The sequence below is a fragment of the Bos javanicus genome, chromosome 11 (assembly GCF_032452875.1).
Source record: "Bos javanicus breed banteng chromosome 11, ARS-OSU_banteng_1.0, whole genome shotgun sequence".
Lineage (NCBI taxonomy): Eukaryota > Metazoa > Chordata > Mammalia > Artiodactyla > Bovidae > Bos > Bos javanicus.
Window position 1 is genome coordinate 1,773,651 of NC_083878.1, and position 25,640 is coordinate 1,799,290.

Below are 25,640 nucleotides of genomic sequence, written 5' to 3' on the forward strand. Positions count from 1 at the left end.
TAAATTCATTGTGAATAATTAAGAAAATATTAACTCTCAGAAATGAAATTTAGTGCTAAAAGGAGATAGCTGCCTCAGGTTAGTCTTTCAAAGGTTGGATCTGTTCAATCTTGAAATAAGGCTTGGGGCATGAGTTGTGGTCATAAAATCATGAATGGAATAGATAAAGTAAACAGGAATTTGTTATCTGTCTTTACTAAGCTTCAAAATGTGAGGATTAGACACACCCTGTGGAATTTGAATGAGTACAACTTTATATATTAATATTACGGCACAGAACCTACTGTCTTGGGAAATAGTGGGGGACGCTGAATGTCAAGGAGGGGGATGAGCTGACTTTGAGGCTTGCCATCGGAGGACCACACAGGCCTTCCCCTGCCAAGTGCATCATGCTGCCTCCTTGAAGACGAACACTGAGTGTTGTTTGAACTAGGAGCCCCACCGCGCCTGGCAAGTGCCCTTCTCTCATGTCTGTCTGCTTTGGATTTCTGCAGGCCAAGTGCAACAGTGACCTTCACCAGTTTTTTGAGTTTCTGTACAACCACGGTATCGGAACCCAAGCAGCTCCTCTGTACGTAGCCTGGGCCGGGCATCTGGAAGCCCAGGGGGAGCGGCAGCACGCCAATGCCGTTTTTCGGAGAGGAATTCAGAACCAGGCCGAACCTAGAGAGCTGCTGCAACAACAGTACAGGTAGTTTGACAGTGAGACTCCACACAGTGATTCCTACCTTGAAACGTAGTGGTTTGCTCTTTAAAGATTTTTATTGTTATATTTGTACAGGGAAATGCTTCTCATTGGGGAAAATGTGGAATTAGTGTAAAGAAAAACTGTCCAGAAATATTACCATTAATATTTTTGAGCACTTCCTTCCAGTGTCTTTTCTGTGCCTGCATGTGTGCCTTAGTCTCTGTATTACAGTAGTAAACTGCACTGTGTGTCTGTTGTATATGCTGAGCTTTGTGCTGCTCTTAAGAAATTATGGACTTTTATACCACTTAGAAAGTGGTTGTGAAATCTGTCCCAGAGCAGTGGCATAATTTCATTGTTCTAGAATGAAACATTGTTTCCAACATTTTTTTTTTTTTTTCACAAAGATCAGCACACGCTTCGTGCTAAGTTACTTCAGTCTTGTCCGACTCTTTGTGACCCCATGGACTGTAGCCCACCGGGCTTCTCTGTCCAAGGGATTTTCCAGGCAAGAATACTGGAGTGGGTTGCCATTTTCTTCTTCAAGGGATCTTCTCGACCCGGGATCGAACCCAAGTCTGCTGCACTGCAGGTGGATTCTTTACTGCTGAGCCACCAGCAAAAGCCTACAATGTGTGCATGTTGTAACATGTGCATATTGATACCCACAGAGCAGGGTACGTTTGTTATGTGAATTTATAAAATACTGACATCCATGAGGCAAAAGGAGGAATTTTTCTAATTAAGTGCATTAGGTGTGAAAATAAGCCCAGGTTTTTTTTTTCTTAATTTTGAAGCAAATCTAAAATTCAACTTTGCAATCTGTTTTAACCTCAGTCTTTATTAGATCACAGTAAGCTGTCTATCCTGTTTAGTTTTCACTCTAATATAAATGCATATTAAACTGTGAATTGTAATCTATATTGATGCCTTTACTGTTGTCTTTTAGGATGTTTCAGACACGCCTCACTGAAACCCATTTGCCTACTCAAGGTAAAATAACACTTTCTAAAATATCCAAAGTATCAGTAACTTAGTCTCTGATTTGCACTGCCTTTTTCCCCTTAAAATCACATCCATCCAGTATTTATTGATGATATTATCTTAGGTAACGGGGAAGACCCTCTGATAATAATAATGCCTGCTTCATAGCCCTGCATAGCAGGGACTCTGTCTTAGCACTTTAAAAGAAAAACTCACCAAAAAAAAAAAAACCAAAAAAGCTTGGCAATTTCATTATAGTTTTAGGATTTTCAAAAAGTAAAAATTACCCCAAATTGAGTGACAGTACTTATTCTGGAGTACATCTGTTCTGAATTAAATTAAATGTATTTAATGCAACTTTTAAAGAAATGGAGTTTCTTCTTTTTTTTTTTTAAGAAATAAAGATTACATTTCAGCAATAAGCACTACTTATCCTGTTTAAAATAGCTAGAGTTTACATTTCTTTCAGGGACTTCCTTGGGCATTTTGAATTGATTAGAAAATAGTTTCTACAACATTACTTTTATTTATAAGGTGTTTTAATTATGTTTTTGAGATAGTGTGAGTGAGTTCATTTTTCAGTGCTACTTATTGAAAGATCAGGGGAATGTATTTGTATTGTATTCATTTAATATGGTTTCACCCTTATTTCTTTTTCTTTCATGCATTTCGTGTCATAGTAAGAACCTCAGAACCTCTGCATGATGCTCAGATTTTAAATCAAATGGTAACATCAAGCTCAAATCCAGGAAGTAACCCAGCCTGCATTTCTAAGAATCAGGTAATGACAGTTGTAGTTGCGTGGAAACCGGGAAGGGTGCTGAACGGCCAGCCCACCTGCCATTCGTGTCCCTCGGGCACCTCGTTCCTTTGACCTTGTCTCCCAGGACTGAGCTCCACGTCAGCCACCTGTGCTGTGGCGCCTTTCTGGGCCTGTCATCACCCACTGCCCACTTCCAGTATTAAATGGAAAATCACTCATTGTCTGACCGTAACTTCCTGTACTTGTCTGACCTGGTGACACCCCTGCATGACCTCCTGCCTTCGCCGGCCCCCCCAGCAGCCTTTGTCCTTCTTTGCTCTGCGGGTCTCCCTTCCCTGGCCCAGGAGTCTCTAGCTTAGGTCACACCCATCTGCAGACACCTGAGTCTACTTCAAATGCTCTGATCCTGGAACTGCCTCCTCAACCAGAGCTCTTCTATTTCCTGGCAGTTATGCTTCCAGTTTCCCCGTTCACACTTTATGTTTTCCACATTGCCTGTGCTTCCTTTTCTATTCACTGATGCCAAATGATAATTTTTAACTTCTTTTTACTCTCCTCAAACTTGGGGCCTGACTATATCTAACCTCTTTGTCAGGAACTGGCACACTTACTTTCAATGAGACAGCAGAAGCGCTCAGATGACAGCTCCATGTCCTCCACCAACCAGTAAATAACTGGACCCTTGCTTGCCACGGCAGGGGCCAAGTGACTCATCTGCATGTACACGTTCTCTCCGTTCTCCCAGCATCTTTCCTCCTCAGGGTACCGGTGCTCTTTGATTTTGCTATGGACCTGCTTTAAGCTAAATCCTATGGAAATGCCTCTGTTCCAGGTGCACATGTATTACGTTTCATTAATGTAACACATTCTTAGAAGGAGACTGTGAATTCCAACCTTGACAGATACTCACGCTGCCCCAGTTTACATCCTACTCATGCGTGCCATCTTGTTTGTTTCCTGTTGCCCCAGCTGTAGGCGTCTAGGCAGCAGAGGTGGATCTTGTTCACAGTCAGTGCTCAGGACCTGACATGACACAGATGAGATGTCCAGTAAATACTTGTCTAGTGACTGAATGCTAGCACTGTGGACTCCTGAGCAGAGAACAGTACCAGAAGAAAATGTTAAGAATTTTTTTCTAATGTAGCTATTTGGAATATTAATCTCATTACACTTATGCCCTGTGGCTCAGCCCCTAGACTGTGGGTCTTTCTTATTGGAAGAAGACCCACAGGTCCAAACACTTCTTATTGGACTTTAGTTGTAAAACCTGTCATAAAAGTGATCATGCAAACCAAGGCTTCAGCGATTAACCGTAACTTGAAAGAGCACACATAAATCTACTTGATGACTCAGAGACCCCTCAAATGTTTCCATATTGCTTTCTGCAGTCGTCTGGATGACGGATTCTTCTCAGATAAGTGATTATTTGTGTTTCTTTCTGTCTTAGGGTCCACAACTTTCTGGAGCAACACCTGCAGCTGGTGATAAAGGGTCGGACACGCAAGTACAATCGGTGCCTTCATCTGACTGATTTTCCTCCCAGAGCCATTGCAGTACACTGTCATAACCGATGTGTTTTTCCCCATTTTAGGGAACAAAGGGTGATCACGATTTCCAAATCAGAATATTCTGCACACCCATCTGTGGCAGACAAAGCTGATGTTCAGCAGGTTGTCATGTATTGCAAGGAGAAGCTTATTCGCGGAGAATCAGAGTTTTCCTTTGAAGAGCTGAGAGCCCAGAAATACAATCTACGGAGAAAGCATGAACAATGGGGTACTTGCAGTCTTAAATTTGAGATAGCCTAGGTCACTTAACATGATTCTCATCTCTGAGTAATTACATTTGTAGTAGATAATTCATTGTACTGAAAGAATCTCAAAAAAAAAAATCTCTAGCTCATTCCATCAGAAGCCTAAAACCTTTGTTAAACACTAGTGTAGCATCTACGTTTGTCCAAAGCTTAAACTGATGTCTTGACAGCAAAGCTTAGAGCTGAAACAGCACTAAAGGAGATGTCCATGCCAACGCAGAGATACTTTTAAGCTTTCACATAACATCTGTATGGATTTGAGCTTCTGTATCTAGCAATTCTAAACCCCTGGGTCAGTTATTTATACTGTAAAGGATTAATTAAGAACTAGAGTTGAGAAGAGATTTTTCAAAGTCTGCAGCTGTTATAAATAAGACGTTCAGGAGTCCTCTGATCAAAGTGCTGTGCTATTCACGGCTGTGCTGTACAGTGGGCCCTGACTCTGCAGGGAAGACTGGATGTTAGCAGCAGCGTTGGCTCTTCAGTTTACAGCACGTGTTTGCTGTAACAACATGGACCTCAGAGGAAAATGAACCTCTGTTCTCAAGACTTCGACACCATCTGACTATTTGTGCTGTGCCCCCTGTGTTGGCCAATTTTTGTTTATTCATTATTTCTCGTTTGGTTAACAACCAAGAGGACAGTCAGTGACACTCGGGGAGGACCCTTTCGTGCCTTGCACAGATGCTAAATCTGAGCTGGACAGTTTGATTGGTATGTGATGTGGTTATGTTAACCAGTTGCTGGTAATGGGACCGACAGCAGTGTCCTTGACATCCTGACCTTTCAGTGCACTTTACTCTTATTTCTTAGGAAGCACCGAGAAACTTCTATCTTTTAAAAACACTTCCATTTTCAAATGATTTGCACAGTCGTGGTTGTTAAAAGTGCTTGGTATCATACCATGCTATTACCAAATATTTTTGTTGCTTATCATGTACATTTTTATAACTTAGCACCCTGAACTTAAAAGTAACTGTGCTGAGGTTAAGTAAAAATTATAATTGAAAAGTAGTGTTTCAGTTCTAAAAACCTAATACTCTTGGAAAAAGACTAGTAAAAAATAGTTGCCATCTTAAAGATAACCTTTTGCTGATTTTGCACGATTCTTCTGTTGACCTGAGTTTAAATCTCACCTGCAAACTATACTTTGTCTTTCCTAAAGTAAATGAAGAGAGGCATTATATGAAAAGGAAAGAAGCAAATGCTTTGGAAGAACAACTATTAAAACAGAAAATGGATGAGCTTCATAAGAAGTTGCACCAAGTGGTGGAGATGTCGCAGGAGAACCTGCCCTCTTCCCAGGGGACATCTGAGGTGTGTGGGCTCCCCATCACTTCCCACACCCACTGCAGTGATTTCTGTTGCTGTTTGTCCCTTCCATGCTCTATTTTTAGAGTTAATTCTGATGTCAGTTTAGTTACTAGCTTTCCGAATTATTCCCCCCTCCCCCCACCGAGAACTGGGGGGAAAGACCATCCGACACACTTCCAGCAAGGATGGAAGTCACGTTTAAAGAGCCAGGAGTCAGAGTGACACTGGGCTTCTCAGTACCAGCCCAGAGGACAGTCACAATGCAAGATGAGAAACGAGGTTACAGAACAGGGTGTGTAGTGTGTGTGTGTGTGTGTGTGTGTGTGTGTGTGTACACATTAGTGTATATAGTCCTTTATCTGGTTTTCTTTTTTTTAGGGGAGGTACAATAACTGTTCGGAGAAGGCAATGGCACCCCACTCCAGTACTCTTGCCTGGAAAATCCCATGGACGGAGGAGCCTGGAAGGCTGCAGTCCATGGGGTCGATAAGAGTCAGACATGACTGAGTGACTTCACTTTCACTTTCATGCATTGGAGAAGGAAATGGCAAGCCACTCCAGTGTTCTTGCCTGGAGAATCCCAGGGACAGGAGCCTGGTAGGCTGCCATCTATGGGGTCGAACAGAGTCGGACACAACTGAAGCGACTTAGCAGCAGCAGTAGCACAATGACTGTTACAGAATGAAAATTCAAATATAATGATTAATTTGTATTGAGAAGCCAGCAACACCTGCAGGAATGGGTCTCAGAGCTTGCTTTTCCTATAGACCTACTGTGGCCACATTCCTGTTTTCAGCTCTACCTTCACTTCCATTCTGAGACACGTTCAAGTTTCTGTGCTTCTCCGGAGATCACCTCCCTGACTGCTGTTTGAGGTGTTAGGATTCCTTTACTGTCATTTTAGTGAGGTTTTGGCAGGATGTGGATGATAAAACACATATTTAAGCCACTGTCTTTAACCAGAAACCTCTCTTAATGAACTTATTTCTGTATATGAGCAGTCTGAGGATGTATTTTCCAAACAGATCTCCAGTTGTCCCTGAGTCATTTATTCACCAGCTCAGCTTTTCCCAATTATGCTCAGTCACTTCAGTCGTGTCCAACTCCTTGCAACCCTATGGACTGTAGCCCACCAGACTCCTCTATCCATGGGATTTCCCAGGCAAGAATACTGGAATGGGTGGCCTTTCCCTTCTCCGAATGGAGATCTTCCCCACCCAGGCATCACATGTGCATCTCCTGAATCGCAGATAGATTGTTTACCGCTGAGCCACCGGGGAAGCCCTTAAAATGTCTTTATCGTAGACTGAGTTTTTAATGTATAAGAGACCATTTCTGAAATGAGCACCTCTGCTTTGGTCAGTAGGCTTCGTCTTGCTCGTTCCATGTTGTGTTTTCTGTAACTTTGTTGCGTGTTTTGATATCTGTGGGAAGGTCTGATGATTGTTTTTTAACATGTTTCTTCAGAAGTAAATATTATGATTATTTTTGCTCTTTACTAATTCAGTAGATAAGAAAATGGTATAGGTCATTTAAATTATCTCTTTTTTGATGACTACTGAGAATAAACTTTATATTTTGTCCATTTGTTTGTGAAATAACTGTTCTTGCCCTAGCTATTCAGTGTTTCCTGAACGATTTGTGAGAATACTTTTACATGCTGAGGAATTAATTCTTTGTCTTTTAACTTGGTAATATAAGAGTGTACATGTGCAGTCTAAGTACATATGAATAGAAAAGCAGAGATTTTAATTAAGTTAAAGGCCTGTGTCCATGTCCTTCCCATGATGAGCCATGCTTTTGTGGCAGTTAGTACAGTTAATATTCATGTTCCCTATTCATTGAGAAAATGGTCACCAAGGGTATTTTAATGGGAAGAACACCATTATGAGCATTTGGTGACATTGATTTGTTAGTATTTTCCCTAAGTAAAGAAAAATGTACCAGTTCTTAAATACTGATGCATGGTCGCGGCTGCTATTTAGTGGTTAGAAATACGAAGCACCAGTTGAATCTGTGGTTAAGTAAGCTAGCGAAGCATCCAGCATGGGGTGTGGCCTTGTTGTTGTTGACTGTTCATTTCAAAATACCTAGGGAGCTAAGAGGCTGCCTCAGGAGGCAGGCGTCCACTGAAGACAGATGCCTGTCTTTGGAAAGCCGTAAGACCTAACTGGTAGCCTCGTGGCTTTTTGTCTGTTTGCTTACCGTGAAAGGTCAGTCCAGCATGTTTGGAGCCGCATACAGACTCCCAGCAGGAACTAAGAGCTCCGGGTCTTCCAGCCATCTCTCAGCAGACCTCGAAGAATGTGGACGAGAAACCCAGAGAGGCATCTTCTGTTCCTCGTATGGCGAATGCTGCCACCACTGCTTTGGTGTCCCCAGCCGCCAACCAGGGTGTAGCTTGCCTGGCTCCTTTGGCAGGCCAGCGCGTGACAGATGCCGTGTTTTCAGGGGGCAGCAGAGATGCCAGGTGAGCCAGAGGGGGCCCTAGAGACGGTGGCGGTGGCAATGGTGCGCGGTGGCTTCTTTGTGTGACCTGCAGTAGTGAGAGCAGCGTGCAATTGATGGGCGAGGCTTGTTCCTCAAAATAATTTTTAGATGGGCATGTAGTGGAAAAACCAAATTGCCAAAACATTAGCCCCAAATCATTCAACCTTACTTACTCTGTTTAAGAATATTTGTTCTACTTCATACTTCTCTCTTGAATTAAAAATTCTGATGCCCTGAAACTTAACAATCTTTCTGTAACTGAGGAATATGCAGCTGTTAAACTGAAATTGCCTCTGCTTACCAACTCTGACGGAACATAATGTAGGGGTTATTACAGTCCAGATAGTTCCTTGACTGTTGGATTCTTACTTGATAGTGTGTTCTCATATTCCTTCTGTCGTCCCCTGGGACAGTTTGGGATTAATACCCATTATGCAGTATACCAAAATCTGTCTCATACACTGCTGGGGAGGTTTCTCTCCCCAGTTCTGGGCAGTTTTCCTAGATGGCAGAGATGATAATTATTGTTGTATCACTTGTTCTGCTTATATTATCTTCAATCACTTTGGTGCTCTGTCTCTTTTTTGAAACATATAAAAAATTTTCTTGCTCTTCCAGGAAAAATGAAAGTGAGGCTCCCATCTTTCCCTTGGGCTAAAACCCTTAGCACAGATTATGGTTCTTAAGGACTGGTTCTCCTTGGTGTCTGAGGTTAACCTTACCAATGATTTCCCTTGGAAATAAGATTTTAAATGATCCTGCTTTTGCAGTCACCTTAGGATACTAATTCAGACCTGTGTCCTATATTGAACCATGTATGTAAAAAGTAAACTGCTGGGACCTCCCTGGCAGTCCAGTGGTTAGGACTGCCCTTCCAGTGCGGAGGGTGTGGGTTCTATCCCTGGTTTTGGAACTAAGATCCCGCAAACCATGTGGTGTGGCCAAAAAAAATTTTTTAAGAAGAGAACTGCTGTGTGCGGGGTGTGACTTCATTAGCTCTTCATAGTTAATTCTCATGACCGTAAGATAGTCACAACAGCAGTGACGGACCCTGTAGACATGCGCATCCAGCCATCCCTTACAAAAGGATGAGGCTCTTTAACCTAATCAGCATTCAGATCTCAGAAGCACTGCGGATTGACCCTGACCCTGGCCCAGGCAAGGGACCGAGTGGACCCCCTCACACTCTGAGTGGCCTGGACAGCTGACTGTGGCAGAGAAAAGGCACCTTCCTCTGGTACTGCATATAAAACTCAGGTTTTTATAAAACTCACAAATCCAAAAATGGGGATTTGTGAAATTAAGGGTGCCTTGCGCTTTTTACTTCCCATCCTCACAGGGTTCATGAAGGGAAGCAGTGTTAAAGAGACAGATGAAGTCCACTGTCCCCACTGGACTTAGACCAGACTGTGATGTAAGTGCCTCCGTAGCATTGTTTCCATTCTAGGTAACTGTGAAGTCTAGAGCATAAGGCACTACGGCTTCACAGCAAAAGCACCAGCGCTTTCCCGCATCGTAACTCAGAAGAGCCACGCTGGGCACCCAGACCCAGAGCTGCCGGTCAGCTCCTTTGCCTGTGTAACAAATGGCATCGTTTGAGTCAGGGAGACCCTTAACCTCCCTTCCACGTGTGCAAATGATTATCAGGTGTTCACGTCTATGATCACTACGTAAAGCAAACATGAATACCTGGCCTTTATCTGTAATAACTACTGTCCTCAAAAGGACATGAAATAAAAAATAAAGTCGCTTACACTGTAGACCTAGGCAGTCCCATCTGTGGCCATGCCACGTGCCATGCAGGATCTTCTCCAGCCAGGGATGAAACCTGTGCCCCCTGCATTGGGAGTGTGGATTCTTAATCTCTGGGCTACCAGAGAAGTCCCCCATCTGTATTTTAAAAACAGGCTGGTAATCGCCAACATTTTTTTATTGTTCTTGAGAGTTAGTGTGTCTCAAGAGTTTTCTCTTCCAGGTGTGTGAACAAAAGTACTCACGAATTCAGGCCACAGAGTGGAGCAGAGTTAAAAGAAGGTAATGTTTAATTGTAATACACTTGTGTCTGATCTCTGCCCAGACTCATCCAAGTTACTCAGGGGTCTGTTAGCTGGCCACAGTTTATGGGGACTCTAGGCCCTAACGAACTTGGTTGTCAGCTCTCTCTTGCAGGGGTTAGATAAGCCCTGGGCCATTTCCAATAAAGGGGGAAATCTACTTGTTAGTCACAGATTATTAGTTAGAATCCTTTGGAAACTTGATTTGTGAAAACTTTCCTCTTAAATTTCCCAGCAGAGTACTCTAAAACAAGAGTCGTCTTTAATATGTTGTGAGGAAGCAACGGTGGTTAGTTGGAAGTGATGTATAACATTTCTGTTTTGTACTACTTCGTTAGAGGTACTTACATAAAAGTAAGTTTTATAAATAAAATAGGACATGGATTGGGCATTCACTTCCCACTCCCATGTACCATGATATTCTTTCCAATGACAGTTCAGTGGAAGCAGAGCTACTTGAAAAAGCAGGTGACACCTACATTGAACCAGAACCAAACTGAGCACGAGCGGATGCCAAGTGCTGTTCTGAGTGATTGCGGGTGCAGTCACAAACAGAAAGGGCAGAGATCCCCACCCGCTCGGAGGGGCAAAGGAAGTGTGGCTGTTAGGGAGGGGACTGAAACTTCAGAGGGACCCAGGAAAGATGCTCACAACGACAGTGCTGTTTGGGTAAAGACAGAGCCAGCTTGCAAAACCCGTTTCAGGCAGAGGTACCAGCAGGGCAGAGTCCTCGATGTCCCTCATGTGTTCTGAGCACAGCAGAGCAGCCAGTGGCCTCCGGGGGTGGGGGTGGTGAGGAAGATGAGGTCGGAGCTAGGAGGGCTCAGGCTATGCAGGGCCGTACCTGGCCTCCAGCTGAGTGAGATGGAAAACCGGTCCTAAGATTTACAGCATAGCTACTATTTCTTGGGATAGAGTGGAACAAAGGGTGCTATTGATGACTAGGCTCATTTGATATGGTTTTAGACCAAGCTGCTTAATTAACTCTTTTGAGCTTTTATTTCCTTTTCTGTTAACAGATAATTCTTATTTTACCTACCTTGTGGGACTATTATAAAGATCAAATAAGAGACGTGATAGTACTAGAGTAATGGAAATTCCTAGAGAGAATTGGCTTCCCAGGTGGCTCAGTGGTAAAGAATCCACCTGCCAGTGCAGGAGACTCGAGTTCAAGCCCTGGGTTGGGAAGATCCCCTGGAGAGAGAAATGGCAACCCACTCCAGTATTCTTGCCTGGGAAATCCCACGGACAGAGGAGCCTGGCGGGCTACAGTCCATGGGGTCAGTGGACACGATCTAGTGACTAGACAACAAGTGAGAATTGGCACCAATAATAAAATGTATAGTAAGTTTCTTAAATTGTGTGTCTTCTGAATTATTCTGATTTCTCCACTGACATGGCATTTTGTCCCCATTTCTTTAAAAGGGTGTGAAACACAGAAGGTTGTTAACACGAGTTCCTTTCACACAACTCCAAACACATCTCTGGGACTGGTTCAGGCAACACCATCCAAAGCGCAGCCATCACCCACTGTGCACACGAAGGAGGCTCTCGGTACGTAAAGCCTGTTGTTTGAATATGTGACGTCTGACAGTGACTTAGTGAAAGCTCTTTTGCAGTCATGTTTACAGTTATTCTTCTGTTCTTTTAAGGTTTCATCATGAATATGTTTCAGGCTCCTACACTTCCTGATATTTCTGATGACAAAGAGGAATGGCCATCTCTAAGTCAAAATGAGTTCGAAGCCCAGTTTCAAAGTAATAATAACAAATTATTTAATAGCTACTAGATGGATAACATAGCAGGTAGTTGCCCACGGAAAAAGCAAGGATTATGCAAGAAGTAGGCCTGCCCTTGGTTAGCTTGTCAGGTACGGGCATGTTGCGAAGTAAAAAATATAAGCGTTTTGCCACGTACTCAGTGTGTGTCATAGACTTGGTTTGTTTCTTTAAAAATAGTAAGTGCCAAAGAAAGGCAAAATAGGCCTTGGTAGGTAGGAGTGGCCAGGAAGGACTGAGTGGTTGAGGGGAACTTGAGCCTTGCTGGGCAGAGGGGTGTTCAGGGTGGAGTGTTGGGGACCAGGACTCGCCCCACCCCCCACCTCCTGTTTGTCTCAAGTCAGAGGACTTTTGCTGGAAGCCAGAGAGAGAGCACAGTGAAGACAGAGTTAAGAGCTTAATTGTGGAAAAAGACGTGGAGAGTTGTGTTCAGTGTCAGTGACCACAGCTGTGTGTTAGGAACATGGTGATCGCTGCGTTAGATGTGGCAGGGGCTCGAGGCCTGGAAGCCTGGGTGCTAGCGCCTGTAACAGCAGTCAGTCCCTTCCTGTCAGCACAGAGGGACTACCGCATGGCCTGGAGTTCCAAAGCTGACATCAGTTATTTATTCCATTTTCTTATTTGTAATTAAAGTTTCGACTAAAGGGTAGTGTTTTTGTCCTACAAAACAATTAACTACAGTTTTTGTACTCTTGCAGAAAATGCACCATCTTCTGGGGCTTGGGGAGTCAATAAGATCATCTCTTCTTTGTCATCTGCTTTTCCTGTATTTGAAGATGGAAACAAAGAAAATTATGGGTAAAGACATGTGTGGTTAAGATAACTCTGAGTGAAAACCATGTTGCCATAGTGATGGGTGGTGTAGGGTCCAGGTGGGGCTGTTGAGAGAAGACCACCCGCCAGTCAGATGGGCTGTGTTCAGCCCCAGCTCTGCCAGGGATGAGCCTTGTGACCACAGGACCAGGAGGCTGTGGCTGAAGTTCTTTCCACATTTACAGCGTTACAAGAAAGCAGTCCTTCCATGACAAAAGCATGTATTATGAAAGGAAACAGTATGGTTATAAAGCATAAGAGAGCCGAGGTATCCTACAGATTTGAAATTGTGTCAGTTGTAAATGAATTCATCAACACAGGTATCCATACATGTTCTGTATGTATTTGCAGGATTGATGAAGTAGAAAGGGAAGTGGCTTACATTGGCTCACACTGCAGAGAACATTTGTTTTAAGGCTGAGCTGCATTACAATAGAGTAGGGTAGCACCAGGAAGTTTCACTGTTAATAATTTAAATCATGAAAGAGAGGTGTGAACTAAAGTGTCCTGGTGTGGAAGAGACGTGTATTCTGTAGCTGGACCACGCACTGGGGAGAGAAGCAGCATCTGGCGTCCACGCCACCCTGTTGGTCACAGCCCTCTTTTGTCCTTAAAACTTAAACCTCAGTGCCATAGAAAGTTCCGTATTTTCCACCCTCACATAAATTAACTATAGATCTTCTTGTATATACCTACTCAGGTTAGTTCAACTTGCACTCAGATTTGCTATAAAGGTAAGAAATATGTATATAAATATTAACTAATTAAATAGGATAAGTGGAGTATGTTTTTAACACTGTGACTTAAGTGGTAGGATTTATTTCCTTAGGGTATTTTACTGTTTATAATTCTGTCAATTTTTCCTTAGATTACCACAGCTGAAAAATAAACCTGCAGGAGCCAGGACCTTTGGAGAACGTTCCGTGAGCAGGTTTCCTGCAAAACCAAATGTGAGTCTGTGCTTCATCCATGAAATGGTGGTGCAACCCTTTTCGCTTTCTTTTACCAAACAATTGTGCCACTCAAAGGAGATGGTGTATTTAAAAAGCAGTTCTGGAAAAACAGAATATTATGTGAAGATCATATTTTTAAAATATTATCCTATAATTATTTGCAGTCTGCACAACACATACTGACAGATGTGAAATTGAAAAATGAATTTGATGTGATCCTTGCCCTCTGAGAGTCTTCCCTGGAGACAAGAGGAGCCACTGGGGGCATATATATTTTTCCCAGACCTAAGAATCTTGATAAAGGCTAAATGGGAACTCCGTAATATCTTTGTTATTCCTCTGTAAATCCAGATTTTTCAAATTTTTTTTAAAAATTGGTAAATAAACTGTGGCTCTTGCATGTGATGCAACTCCACTGGCGTGTGTTAAAGATGAAATGTCCCAGTTCTAGGGAGAAGAACCAGACCCATGATACCCTTGGCTGCGTGTTAGCCGGGGGTTACATCCATTCCTTTGAAAAAATCAAAATTCCTGTTTTTTTTTTAATCTAAAGTGTCGATGTGTTAAATTTCATCTGCAAAACAGGGAGCCTGCTGCCTGTTTTCCAGTTCATCTTTCGTTGTAGGAAGTGCCTCACACTGACGAGTTTCTGGATGATTCAACCGTGTGGGGTGTCCGCTGCAACAAAAGCCTGGCGCCCAGCCCCAAGAGCCCAGGAGACTTTAGGTCCGCCGCGCAGCTGGCGTCTACACCTTTCCACAGGCTTCCCGCGGACTGCGTGCACCCACTGGAAGATAAAGGTGTGTACTGCACCCTCCTGGTGTCTTATCTCCCGCCAACTGCAGCTCTACTACTACGATAGTCGTCTTCTTGAAAATTCTAATTGGGACACTGGAGAATCATAAAGAGGAAACTTAAAATCCATTCATTGTAGTATTACATAAATATAATGTCCTCATAAAGTCTGTGCCTTTTCAAATTCAATAGCTTCGGTTGTAAGTAGAACAGAAGAAAAGACTACAGAAGGGCAAATGTCCAACCCATCTGCACAGGACAGAGGTTTATTTCATGTTTTACAGTAAATAAAATAGCCAGGACAGACAGATTAAATTATTTAAATGCTAAAATAGTGAACATTTTCTAATTTGATAAGAATAACTAATAGCAAGTTTTAATCCTTGATATGTATCTACAAATTTTATTACTTTAGAGATGTAGCAAATACTATACTCAGAAAATCATATTTAAAACTTTTTTTAGTGGTGTGATAAAACTCACAGATAGTCCTATTTTCCCCAAACATAACACTCTCATATCAAAGATCTTTATACACTTGAAATGAAGCTTAATAAATGAATACAGATAATTATTACCTTTTAAATACCAAACCTGCAAAATCATACAGGCATACCTCATTTTTGGCACAGTGGTAAAGAACCCACCTGCCAATGCAGGAGACTCAGGAAGATGCAGGTTCAACCTCTGAGTGGGGAAGACCCCCTGGAGAAGGACCTGGCAACCCACCCCAGTATTCTTGCCTGGAGAATCCCATGGACAGAGGGCCCTGGCGGGCTACAGGCCACGGGGTCACAGAGTTAGAGACGACTGAGCGACTAAGCACTGTACCTCACTGTATGGCACTTCACTTGGTTGCTTGTGCAGAAACTGGGTTTTTTACAAATTGAAGATTGGTGGCAACCACCTGTCAAGCAAGCTTACTGGCGAGATTTTTCCAGCAGTGTTTACTCACTTCATGTCTGACATTTGGTCATTCTTGCAGTATTCCCACCTTTTTCATTACTGTTACATTTGTTATGGTGACCTGTGATGGGTAATCTTTGGTGTTACTATAACTGTCTTTGGGTGCCACAGACCTCGCCCATTGGAGATAGTAAACTTAATGGATATTGTGTGTATTCTCACTGCTCCAGCTGGTTGTTCCCTTTCTCACTTTCCTCGGGCCTCTCTCTTCCTGAAAAAGGAGAATATTGAAATTAGGCCAATTACTAACCTACAGTGGCCTCTTAAGTATTAAAGCGGAGAGAAGAATGTCATGTCTCTCACTTCAAATCAAAAGCTAGAAATGATTAAACATAGTGAGGAAGGCACGTCAAAGTCCAGTTAGGCTGAAAGCCAGGCTTCTTAGCCAGTTAGCCAAGTTATGGACGCAAAGAGATCATTCATGAAAGGAAGTCAATTGACGTGGCAAATTTCATGGTTGTCTTATTTTAAGAAATGGCTGTAGCCAACCCAGCCTTCAGCGACCACCACTTTGGTCATTCAGCAGCCACCAACATCGAGGCAAACCCTCTACGAGCCAAAAGATTACGACTCACTGAAGGCTTAAGTGATGGTTTGCATTTTTTAGCAATTAAGCCTTTTTTAATTAAGATGCACACATTGTTTTTCTATGCTGTTGCACACTTAAGACTTCAGTACAGTGTAAACGTAACTTGTGCATGCACTGGGAAACCAAAAAAATTTGTGTAATTGCTTTATTGCAGTGGAATGGATCCAAACCCACAGTGTCTCAGAGGCATACTTGTGCTGTAAAATCTGGGACCACTAGCCAAATAATCACTGCTGGCACTTTCTCTGTGTTTAAGCAGCAGTTGTTCACTGAAGCAGATGCCAAAGAATTCCATTCCCCTGGATGAAAGGATGGAAACTTATTTTAACATGAAGTCTGAGCATATAGGCCTAAACATTTTTAACTAAGCAATAAAAATCTCTTACTGTACTAACCAAATATATTTCCTACTTGAATTTTAAAGGAGGATTTAGTTGAAACTTGGACAATTTCCAAGTGCTATCACAGACTTGCTACTTTAATTTTTTTTAAATTTAAAACATTTCAGTTTGGAGAACTTAATCTGTTTTAAGTCAAGCATCTTTCATAAAGTCAGTATTGGCCTTTCTTAGCGTATTTGCCACTTTGGTCATTTGAAGAGAGGCTAATGTTATAGGACTGAAGAGTATTACTAGCACCTGCTCAGTGAGGCAACAGCTAGTAAAGTTTCATCCTGTGTTAACACCTGGCTGTATACTGTGTTAGCATCACTTGGTAGAAGTAGTCTCCGTATTTCTACCCTATCTCATTTACTTCACTGTAGATTTTTTTTAAAATAATTTTATTTATTTGTTTGCTTGTTTTTGGCTGTGCAGGTCTTCACTGCCATGAGGGCTTCTCTCTGGTCTTGGCGAGCGGGGGCTACTCTCTGGCTGCCGTGTGCGGGCTTCTCGTGGCAGTGGCTTCTCTGGCTGCAGAGCACAGGCTCTGGGTGCACGAGCCTCAGTAGTTGTGGTTCACAGGTTTAGTTTGCCCCTCGGCATATGGAATCTTCCCAGATCGGGGATCAAATCCATGTCTCCTGCACTGGCAGGTAGATTCTTTACCACTGAGCCACCAGAGAAGTCCTATCTGGACTGTTTTCTCTTAAAGGATTGTACGGATTAGATGTATAAGGTTGCAAAGCTCACATACAGAAGTTTTTCAAGTGACTTTCCCCTCATTTTAAAAAATATACTGCTTTTTACCATGGAACACTATTTTGAAACTGTAATGAAAATCAGTGCAAAAAAGGAATCCCGGACTTCATAACCATTTAAAATCATATGTGTGTGTATAGTGTCCATCTCTACTTTCTTGTGTGTTTCAGAAAATATGGTAGCAAACCAGCACACCCGTGTGGCTTTGGATTCTTGTGAAAGAAACAAGGTGGAACCCTTGAAAGAGAGAAAGTGCAGGTATTGTGGGGGGGGGGGGTGGTTCTGTCTCTCTGCATTTTCATTGTAGCGTTGCTTTTTAGGCTGTAAAGGAACACCTCATTCCTGTCTTTAAGGGCTGCCAGAGTTTTTATTAACTAAGAGCTTTAAGTCACCAGGTACTCTGCAGATGTAAGGACAGTGATTAGGGACTTCCCTAAGCACTTCCAGTGCTTAAGACCTCACCTTCCAGTGCAGAGGATGAAGGTTCGATCCCTGGTCGGGGAACTAAGATCCCACATGCCTTGCAGCCAAAAAAAAACCAGAACATAAAACAACAGAAGCAATAATGTAACAAATTCAATAAATACTTTGAAAGGATAAAAAAAAAATTAAATACAATGATTAACCGGAACACTTGGTTTTAATACATCAGGGAGTGAGAGAAGCGGCTGGGGTAGCAGAGAATCCCTGACTTCCGCTGACTGGGGGAGTAGAACTGCATGGTGAAATCACAGGAGGAGAGAAGAAGGGCATGTCTTCCCATACCAAGACAGTCTGATTATGATAAAAACAGACAGGTCCAAATCAAGGGACAGACTACGAAATAGCTGGACTGACAAGGTCTTAGGGAACCAGCAAAGACCAAGAAACTCACAGGAGAAGAGAGTAAGGAAGGTGACAACTAAGTGCACTGCGGTGTCCACAAGTGGATCCCGGAGCAAACACGGTATCTTGTGGAAAACCTGGCAAAATCCAAACAAGTTCTGGAAGTTTGTCAGTGGTAGCATGACAGAGGTTGGCTTACTGCTCTTGACGAGAGCGCCACCTTAACGTGAGATGGTAACATTAGAGGAAATTGACGAGGAGCTTGTGGGAATTCTCTACCATCTTTGCAACAGATGATTAAATCTAAAATTACTCCAGAATTAGTATTTGCATGTAGGTGAATTCACAAATATGGAATCCGCGAGTAATGAGGGTCAACTGTGTCCATGTGTGCGTGTCCCCCGGTGTGTGTGTGTGTGTGTGTGTGTGTGTGTGTGTGTGTAAATGTACTGCTGTTAGGTTATCGAATTACGGCTGACATTTTCTGTTTGTTTCAGTGTCATAAAAGAAGCCATTTTTGTAATAAAGTTAAATATTTAACCTCGTTTACAGTACTGATGCTTAGAGGACAACTCAGGGAAATAAACCTCCCAGCATATCCTGCTAAAGAATATCCAGTGTCTCACCTCACCTATTTATCTAATATATTACCATGTTTTTTATTTCTGGTCATACTGTATGAACCATGTAATTCGCATGTATTTGTACGAAGAAAGTGCTTTAATCAACTATTTGTGAAACAGATTTGAAATGTCCTTCATAGAATGAAAAGGAAACTGTTCTGTGGGACTTTGATGCGATCAAACCCAGTAAGCTTGTAATCACGTGTTTTGCTTCCTCTATCCCTTTATCATATCTAGTCCAGTTGAAGAGACAAGCCCAGACCCAGTGTGCCCCGCAGATGGCCCTTCGGCATCCTTGCTCCATCTGGGCCAACCTGCTGTAGCCGTGCTGATGAGCGAGGCAGAGCAGGGTCTCAAGGCCTGTAAAGTCACAGACCCCGACTTTGCCACTGCAGAGGATCCGGCAGAAGCCAGTGCTGAGCTCCAGGCTGAACTGATGCCGGCTGGCCCGCTTGGGAATGTCGACGCTCCAAGTATGAACAGATGCTCAATCTTAATTGTTCCCTGAATAAGGACACTAGCCGGGTAAAAGCTGTTTCATGAAAGAAACTCAAAAGAGTAGGAACTTGAACGCCGTTGAGTAGAACACAAACTTGCAGGTTATCTCACTGTGCATACAACAGTAGCCTCCTTGAAGGAATACTTTTGTTTTAATTTTAAAATATCAAAATAACTACTGTTGGAAGAAGCAAGTGGAATTGGGGGGCCCACTATGTGCCAGGCATTTAATCTGACACTGTTGTCTCCATTTTACAGAAAAGTAAACAGGCTCAGGATCAAAGGACCCCCGTCCTTACTCCAAGGCTACACACAGAAGTAGTCTTGAATAGTGGTTAAGAGCACAGACTCTGAAGATAGACTAGATTTTTTTTTAAACATAACTACTTTATTTATTTGGCTGCGCTGGATCTTAGTTATGGCACGTGGGATCTTCAGTCTTTAGTTGCAGCATGAGGGATCTAGTTCCCTCACCAGGGATCAAACTTGGGCCCCCTGCATTGGGAGCATGGAGTCCTAACGATTGGACCACCAGGGAAGTCCCCAGACTAGCTAGACTCTAATCCTAGCCACCCCCCTTAGGCTGTCCCTTGATCTTGGCCAAGATTGTTTCCCTTCTCCGTGGCCCTCTTTTCCGTAAAGTGGAGGGGGTGGTAGTACCTCCTTTAGAGTCTTATGTAAGGGCCATGTGAGGTACTAAACATGGAGGGCTCAGAACAGTGCCCTGCATCTGCTTAGCACTGGTGAATGTCAGTCATGTTGGCTTAGACTGATAACTGCACTAGTAGAATTTTGTAGAGCATTCTAAATTGGGCAGAAACCTTTTTCTTCCCTTTAGAAATGGTTTCTCTTTGTGGATCCAAAGTGTGTCTCATACAGATAAACTGCACATGGTACAGTCCGTGGGGTCACAAAAGGTCGGACATGACTTAGCAACTGAACGACAAGCAAGACTCTAAGTATTCAAAGGCAGCATGTTTTCTAGATAGAAGTGGAAAAGCGGTTTAAAGAGTACATAGCTGAGCACATCCGTAATGAATCTCCAAGTCTGCCTTTAAGATGTGTACCCCCAGTTCTATTAAAGGCAGAATCATGAACAGATGCTCCTCATTTTGATTTCCTTTGTCACAACTGAACACACAAACTTGTTGATCTGAAAATGACAGACGATGAACTGCAGAACTACCAGTTTTGACTTTTGAAATGATAATTTATTATTTGAATCAATGCTCTTTAGAGATAAGACTTAAAAGGTTAAGGTCTCCACTTGCTTTGTCTTATGATTTGTTTGGTAAGTCTTGCCTACTGAATTCATTTCCTTTTTTTGTTCCCATTCCTTCAAGACTTCACTGTTGAGAACCCTTGGGATGAGGAGTTGATTCTCAAACTTTTATCCGGGCTTTCTAAACCAGTGAGTTCCTATCCAAATACTTATGAATGGCCATGTAAGCTTCCAGCCATCAAGCCCAAGACTGAATTCCAATTAGGTAAGCACCATATGGGTAATAAAACTTTAACCTCTCTTTTCGCTACAGGAAGTTGGTGCTGACTGGTGTGCGTGTGTATGTTTCTCCGCCTGTCACCGCCCCGCCCCGCCCACCAATAACCGGTTTCATCTGTAGTTTCACCTGTAGCGTTAAGATGAGAACATCTTGTTAAGGCGTAACTACAGGATTTGATTGCTGCTGTGACTGTGACTGTAAAGGGTAATTGGGCAGTTATCTGTCAAAATTAAAAACACACACGTTTAGACCCAGACACCCACTTTTCAGAATTCCTGCAGATAACACTTGCATACCTTCAAAGTGATGTGTGTAAAGCAGCAGATTGGAAGCAACACAGACAGCTATAGGGACTGCTTAAATAAATGATGGAACGCGCGTGTGTGCTCAGTCGGGTCTGACTCTTTGCGACCGACCCCATGGACTGCAGCCCACCTGGCTCCTCTGTCCATGGGATTTCCCAGGCAAGCATACTGGAGTAGGTTGCCATTTCCTTCTCCAGGGGATCTCCCCAACCCAGGAATCAAACCTGTGTTTCCTGCATTGGCAGGCAGATTCTTTACCACTGAGCCACCAGGGAAGCTATATTATCCTTTTAATGTCCACAGGATCTATAGTGATGCCCCGTCTTTCATTTCTACAATTAGTGATATGTGTACTTCTTATTTTTCCTTAGGCTGGCAGAGGCTTATCCGTTTTATTGATATTTTCAAAGAACCAACTTCTTTTTTCACAGAATCAACTTTTGTTTTCACTAATTTTCTATATTGATTTTTACTTTTAAATTTCATTGATTTCTACTCTATTTCTTATTATTTCTTTTCTCTGCCTACTTTGGATTTAACGTGCTCTTCTTCTAGATGTCTAAGGCAGAAACTAAGATTATTGATTTTAGATCTTTTCTAACATATACATTCGGAGAAGGCAATGGCACCCCACTCCAGTACTCTTGCCTGGAGAATCCCATGGACGGAGGAGCCTGGTGGGCTGCAGTCCATGGGGTCACTGGAGTCGGACACGACTGAGCGACTTCACTTTCACTTTTCACAATTTCATGCATTGGAGAAGGAAATGGCAACCCACTCCAGTGTTCTTGCCTGGAGAATCCCAGGGAAGGGGAAGCCTGGTGGGCTACCGTCTATGGAGTCGCACAGAGTTGGACACAACTGAAGGGATTTAGCAACATATACATTCAGTGCAATAAATTTCTAAGCATGCATTTCATGCATCTCACAATTTCAATGTGTGTATCAGAATGTGTTATTTTAGCTGCAAGTGTTTGAGGGCTCTCCAGCTCTCCTTCTGTTATTGATTACTAGTTTAATTCCATGAGTGTATGATTTCTTTTTTTTAATTGTATTTTATGACCCAGAACGTGATCTTTATTGGTGACTATTCCATGTAAGCTTGAAAAGAATGTACATTTTGCTGTTGTTAGATTATTTCGTAAATGTCTATTAGATCCAGTTGATTGGTGGTGCTGTTCGTGTCAGCCATGCCCTTTCTGATTTTCTGCCTGTTGGCTTTGTCAGTTGCTGACAGAGGGATGTAGAAATCGCCAACTATGATAGTGAAGTAATCTGTTCTCCTTGGAAGTCTGTCAGTGTTTCTCGTCACTATTTTGATGCTCTGTTCTTTGACTCATACACTGATGCCTTCCAAACTCCTTATATGCCAGCTAGAAACCAGAAAGCGACTTTTTTATATTTGATTTTAAACATGTGATTTTTTTTTTTTAATAATCTATTACAACTTGACCTCTGTGGTCTTTCTCCCAAAACGAATAACTCCAGTGTCACTAAAAAATATCAAAACAAATCCAGATGAGAGGCATTCTACAGCTCATCAGACAAGTGCTCCATGGAGCTGCCACAGCTGTCAGAAACAGAAAGTCAGGAACTGTCACAGCCTAGTAGAGGCCGAGGAGACTTGAATATGCCCTAGAACATTAGGGGAGGACTAGTGAAATCTGAAAAAAGTGTGGAGCTAGGTAACAGTCACCTACCAGTCTTGGTTCTTATTTGTTACCAGTGTACCTTGGTTATGTAAAAGTTAACAAAAGGGAAACTGGATGCAGAACAAACAGAAACTCTACTATCTTTGCAACGTTTCTATCAATAAAAAACTTCTAATACAGAAGGTTTACTGCAATAAAATTTTTAAATTACCTGTTAGAAATACCCGTACAATTATGCCCTGTCCCTTTTATTCTGATGTTAAAACGCTTGCATTTTTCATAGGCACATTAGACCTTTGTTTAGCGCTTTGCAGATGATGTTTACGTCTTCTTTGATATCACAACAGTCTTGCCAACTAGGCAGCACAGGTATCTCCCCTTTAGACACGAGAGCACGGGTGACGAGGATGGCTGCCCGAGGCCGCCTGCTCGGGGACGGGCCTGGGCCCCGGCCATGCTGCCCTGGCTCCCCCGTCACTCCATGGAAGACTGGCCAAACACTACCTAAGGGAGCTGTACCCACGTTTATTTATTAAAGCAACTCAAGCCCAAGAAGAATTGACAAATACTTTATTCTGATAGTCTTTAGTGCTTTGAGCTGCTTCTTTGTTTTTACTTTGACTTCTCTCTCTCCTCAGGTTCTTTGCTCGTCTACGTTGATCACTTTATTGGACAAGGGGCTTTCGCCCAAGTCTATGAAGTTACCCATGGAGATGTGAACAACAGCAAAAATAAGGAGAAATTTGCTTTGAAGGTAAATGATCTGAACAATATAGAAATGAATTTTAGAACTTGAGATTGCCATTCTCTTTTTAAGACAGTGGTGGTTTCATGGACTTCCCTGATGGTTCAGACGCTAAAATTCCCCACTCCCAACACAGTTCCAATTCCAGTTCAGTCACTCAGTCGTGTCCAACTTTTTGCAACCCCATGGAGTACAGCACGCTAGGCCTCTCTGTCCATCACCAACTCCTGAAGCTTACTCAAACTCATGTCCATTGAGTCAGTGATGCCATCCCAACCATCTCATCCTCTCTCGTCCCCTTCTCCTCCCGGCTTCAATCTTTCCCAGCATCAGGTCTTTTCCAGTGAGTCAGCTCTTCACATCAAGTGGCCAAATTATTGGAGCTTCAGCTTCAGCATCAGTCCTTTCAATGAATATTGCAGAACTGATTTCCTTTAGGATCGATTGGTTTGATCTCCTTGCAGTGCAAGGGACTCTCAAGAGTCTTCTCCAACACCACAGTACGAAAGCATCAATTCTTTGGTCTTCAGCATTCTTTATGGTCAAACACTCACATCCATATATGACTACTGGAAAAACCATAGCTTTGACTAGACGGACCTTTGTCAGTCAAGTAATGTCTCTGATTATTAATACACTATCTACGTTGGTCATAGTTATTCATAGTTATTTTTCCAAGGAGCAAGTGTCTTTTAAATTCATGGCTGCAGTCACCATCTGCAGTGATTTTGGAGCCCAAGAAAATAAAGTCTGTCACTGTTAACATTGTTTCCCCATCTATTTGCTATGAAGTGATGGGACCAGATGCCAAGATCTTAGTTTTCTGAATGTTGAGCTTTAAGCCAACTTTTTCATTCTCCACTTTCACTTTCATCAAGAGGCTCTTTAGTTCGTTCGTCTTCACTTTCTGCCGTAAGAGTGGTGTCATCAGTATATCTGAGGTTATGGATATTTCTCCCAGCAGTCTTGATTCCAGCTTGTGTTTCATCCAATCTGGCATTTCACATGATGTACTCTGCATGTAAGTTAAATAAGCAGGGTCACAATATACAGCCTTGACATACTCCTTTCCCAATTTGGAACCAGTCTGTTGTTCCATATCCAGTTCTAATTGTTGCTTCTTGACCTGCATACAGATTTCTCAGGAGGCAGGTCAGGTGGTCTGGTATTCCCATCTCTTTCAGAATTTCCCAGTTTGTTGTGATCCACACAGTCAAAGGCTTTGGTGTAGTCAATAAAGCAGAAGTAGATGTTTTTCTGGAACTCTCTTGCTTTTTCAGTGATCCAGCAGATGTTGGCAATTTGATCTCTGGTTCCTCTGCCTTTTCTAAACCCAGCTTGAATATCTGGAAATTCTTGGTTCATGTCGTGTTGAAGCCTGGCTTGGAGAATTTTGAGCATTACTTTGCTAGCGTGTGAGATGAGTGCAATTGTGCGGTAGTTTGAACACTTTTGGCACTGCCTTTCTTTGGATTGGAATGAAAACTGACCTTTTCCAGTCCTTTGGCCACTGCTGAGTTTTCCAAATATCCTGGCGTATTGAGTGCAGCACCTTTACAGCATCATCTTTTAGCATTTGAAATAGCTCAACTGGAATTCCATCACCTCACTAGCTTTGTTCGTCGTGATACTTCTTAAGGCTCACTTGACATTGCACTCCAGGATGTCTGTTTCTAGGTGAGTGATCACACCATCGTGGTCATCTGGGTTGTGGAGATCTTTTCTGTATAGTTCTTCTGTGTATTCTTGCCACCTCTTCTTAATATCTAATGCTTCTCTTAGGTCCATACCATTTCTGTCCTTTATTGTGCACATCTTTGCATGAAATGTTCCCTTGGTATCTCTAATTTTCTTGAAGCAATCTCTAGTCTTACCCATTCTGTTGTTTTCCTGTTTCTTTGCATTGATCCCTGAGGAGGGCTTTCTTATCTCTCCTTGCTATTGTTTAAAACTCTGCATTCAAATGGATAAATCTTTCCTTTTTTGAAATCAAATTGCAATCAGGATACCTGCATTCAAGCCCTGGTCAGGGAACTGGACCCCACATGCCACAACTAAGACTCTGCATGCTGAATCTAAGACCCAGCATAGCCAAATAAATATTAAAAGAAATTGTCTTTTAAAAAAAGATAGTAATGGTTTCATTTAGATATGTTGTCCGCACTTAGGAAACAAAACTATCCCACAGGGATTCAGAACTGCCTTGCCGCTAAAATTATCTTGGAGCAATCCCCATACTGCAGCAGCAATTCATAGCTTGTCATACCTTTCTACTCCATGCCCCCCCCCCTTTTTTTGGATGAAGTTGCTTTCTTGCAGTCATTTTACAGAACATGATGAGCTGGATGTGA

General features: G+C 42.6%; 1 protein-coding gene across 3 annotated transcripts in view; it reads left to right on the forward strand.

Annotated features, from left to right (window-relative positions):
* BUB1 (BUB1 mitotic checkpoint serine/threonine kinase) overlaps positions 1–25,640 on the forward strand; it is a 32,736-nt gene that overhangs the window by 4,416 nt on the left and 2,680 nt on the right. For 2 of the 3 annotated variants that reach the window (XM_061431455.1, XM_061431457.1), the window contains exons 4-20: positions 495–691; positions 1,638–1,681; positions 2,353–2,453; positions 3,883–3,935; positions 4,027–4,211; positions 5,414–5,565; positions 7,776–8,032; positions 10,028–10,086; positions 11,532–11,660; positions 11,759–11,863; positions 12,583–12,682; positions 13,566–13,647; positions 14,276–14,450; positions 17,310–17,397; positions 18,825–19,060; positions 20,429–20,572; positions 23,183–23,298. In XM_061431455.1, coding sequence (XP_061287439.1) covers positions 495–691; positions 1,638–1,681; positions 2,353–2,453; positions 3,883–3,935; positions 4,027–4,211; positions 5,414–5,565; positions 7,776–8,032; positions 10,028–10,086; positions 11,532–11,660; positions 11,759–11,863; positions 12,583–12,682; positions 13,566–13,647; positions 14,276–14,450; positions 17,310–17,397; positions 18,825–19,060; positions 20,429–20,572; positions 23,183–23,298 — 2,223 coding nt within the window. The remainder of the gene's footprint in view (positions 1–494; positions 692–1,637; positions 1,682–2,352; positions 2,454–3,882; positions 3,936–4,026; positions 4,212–5,413; positions 5,566–7,775; positions 8,033–10,027; positions 10,087–11,531; positions 11,661–11,758; positions 11,864–12,582; positions 12,683–13,565; positions 13,648–14,275; positions 14,451–17,309; positions 17,398–18,824; positions 19,061–20,428; positions 20,573–23,182; positions 23,299–25,640) is intronic. The other variant, XM_061431456.1, reaches the window with a different exon arrangement.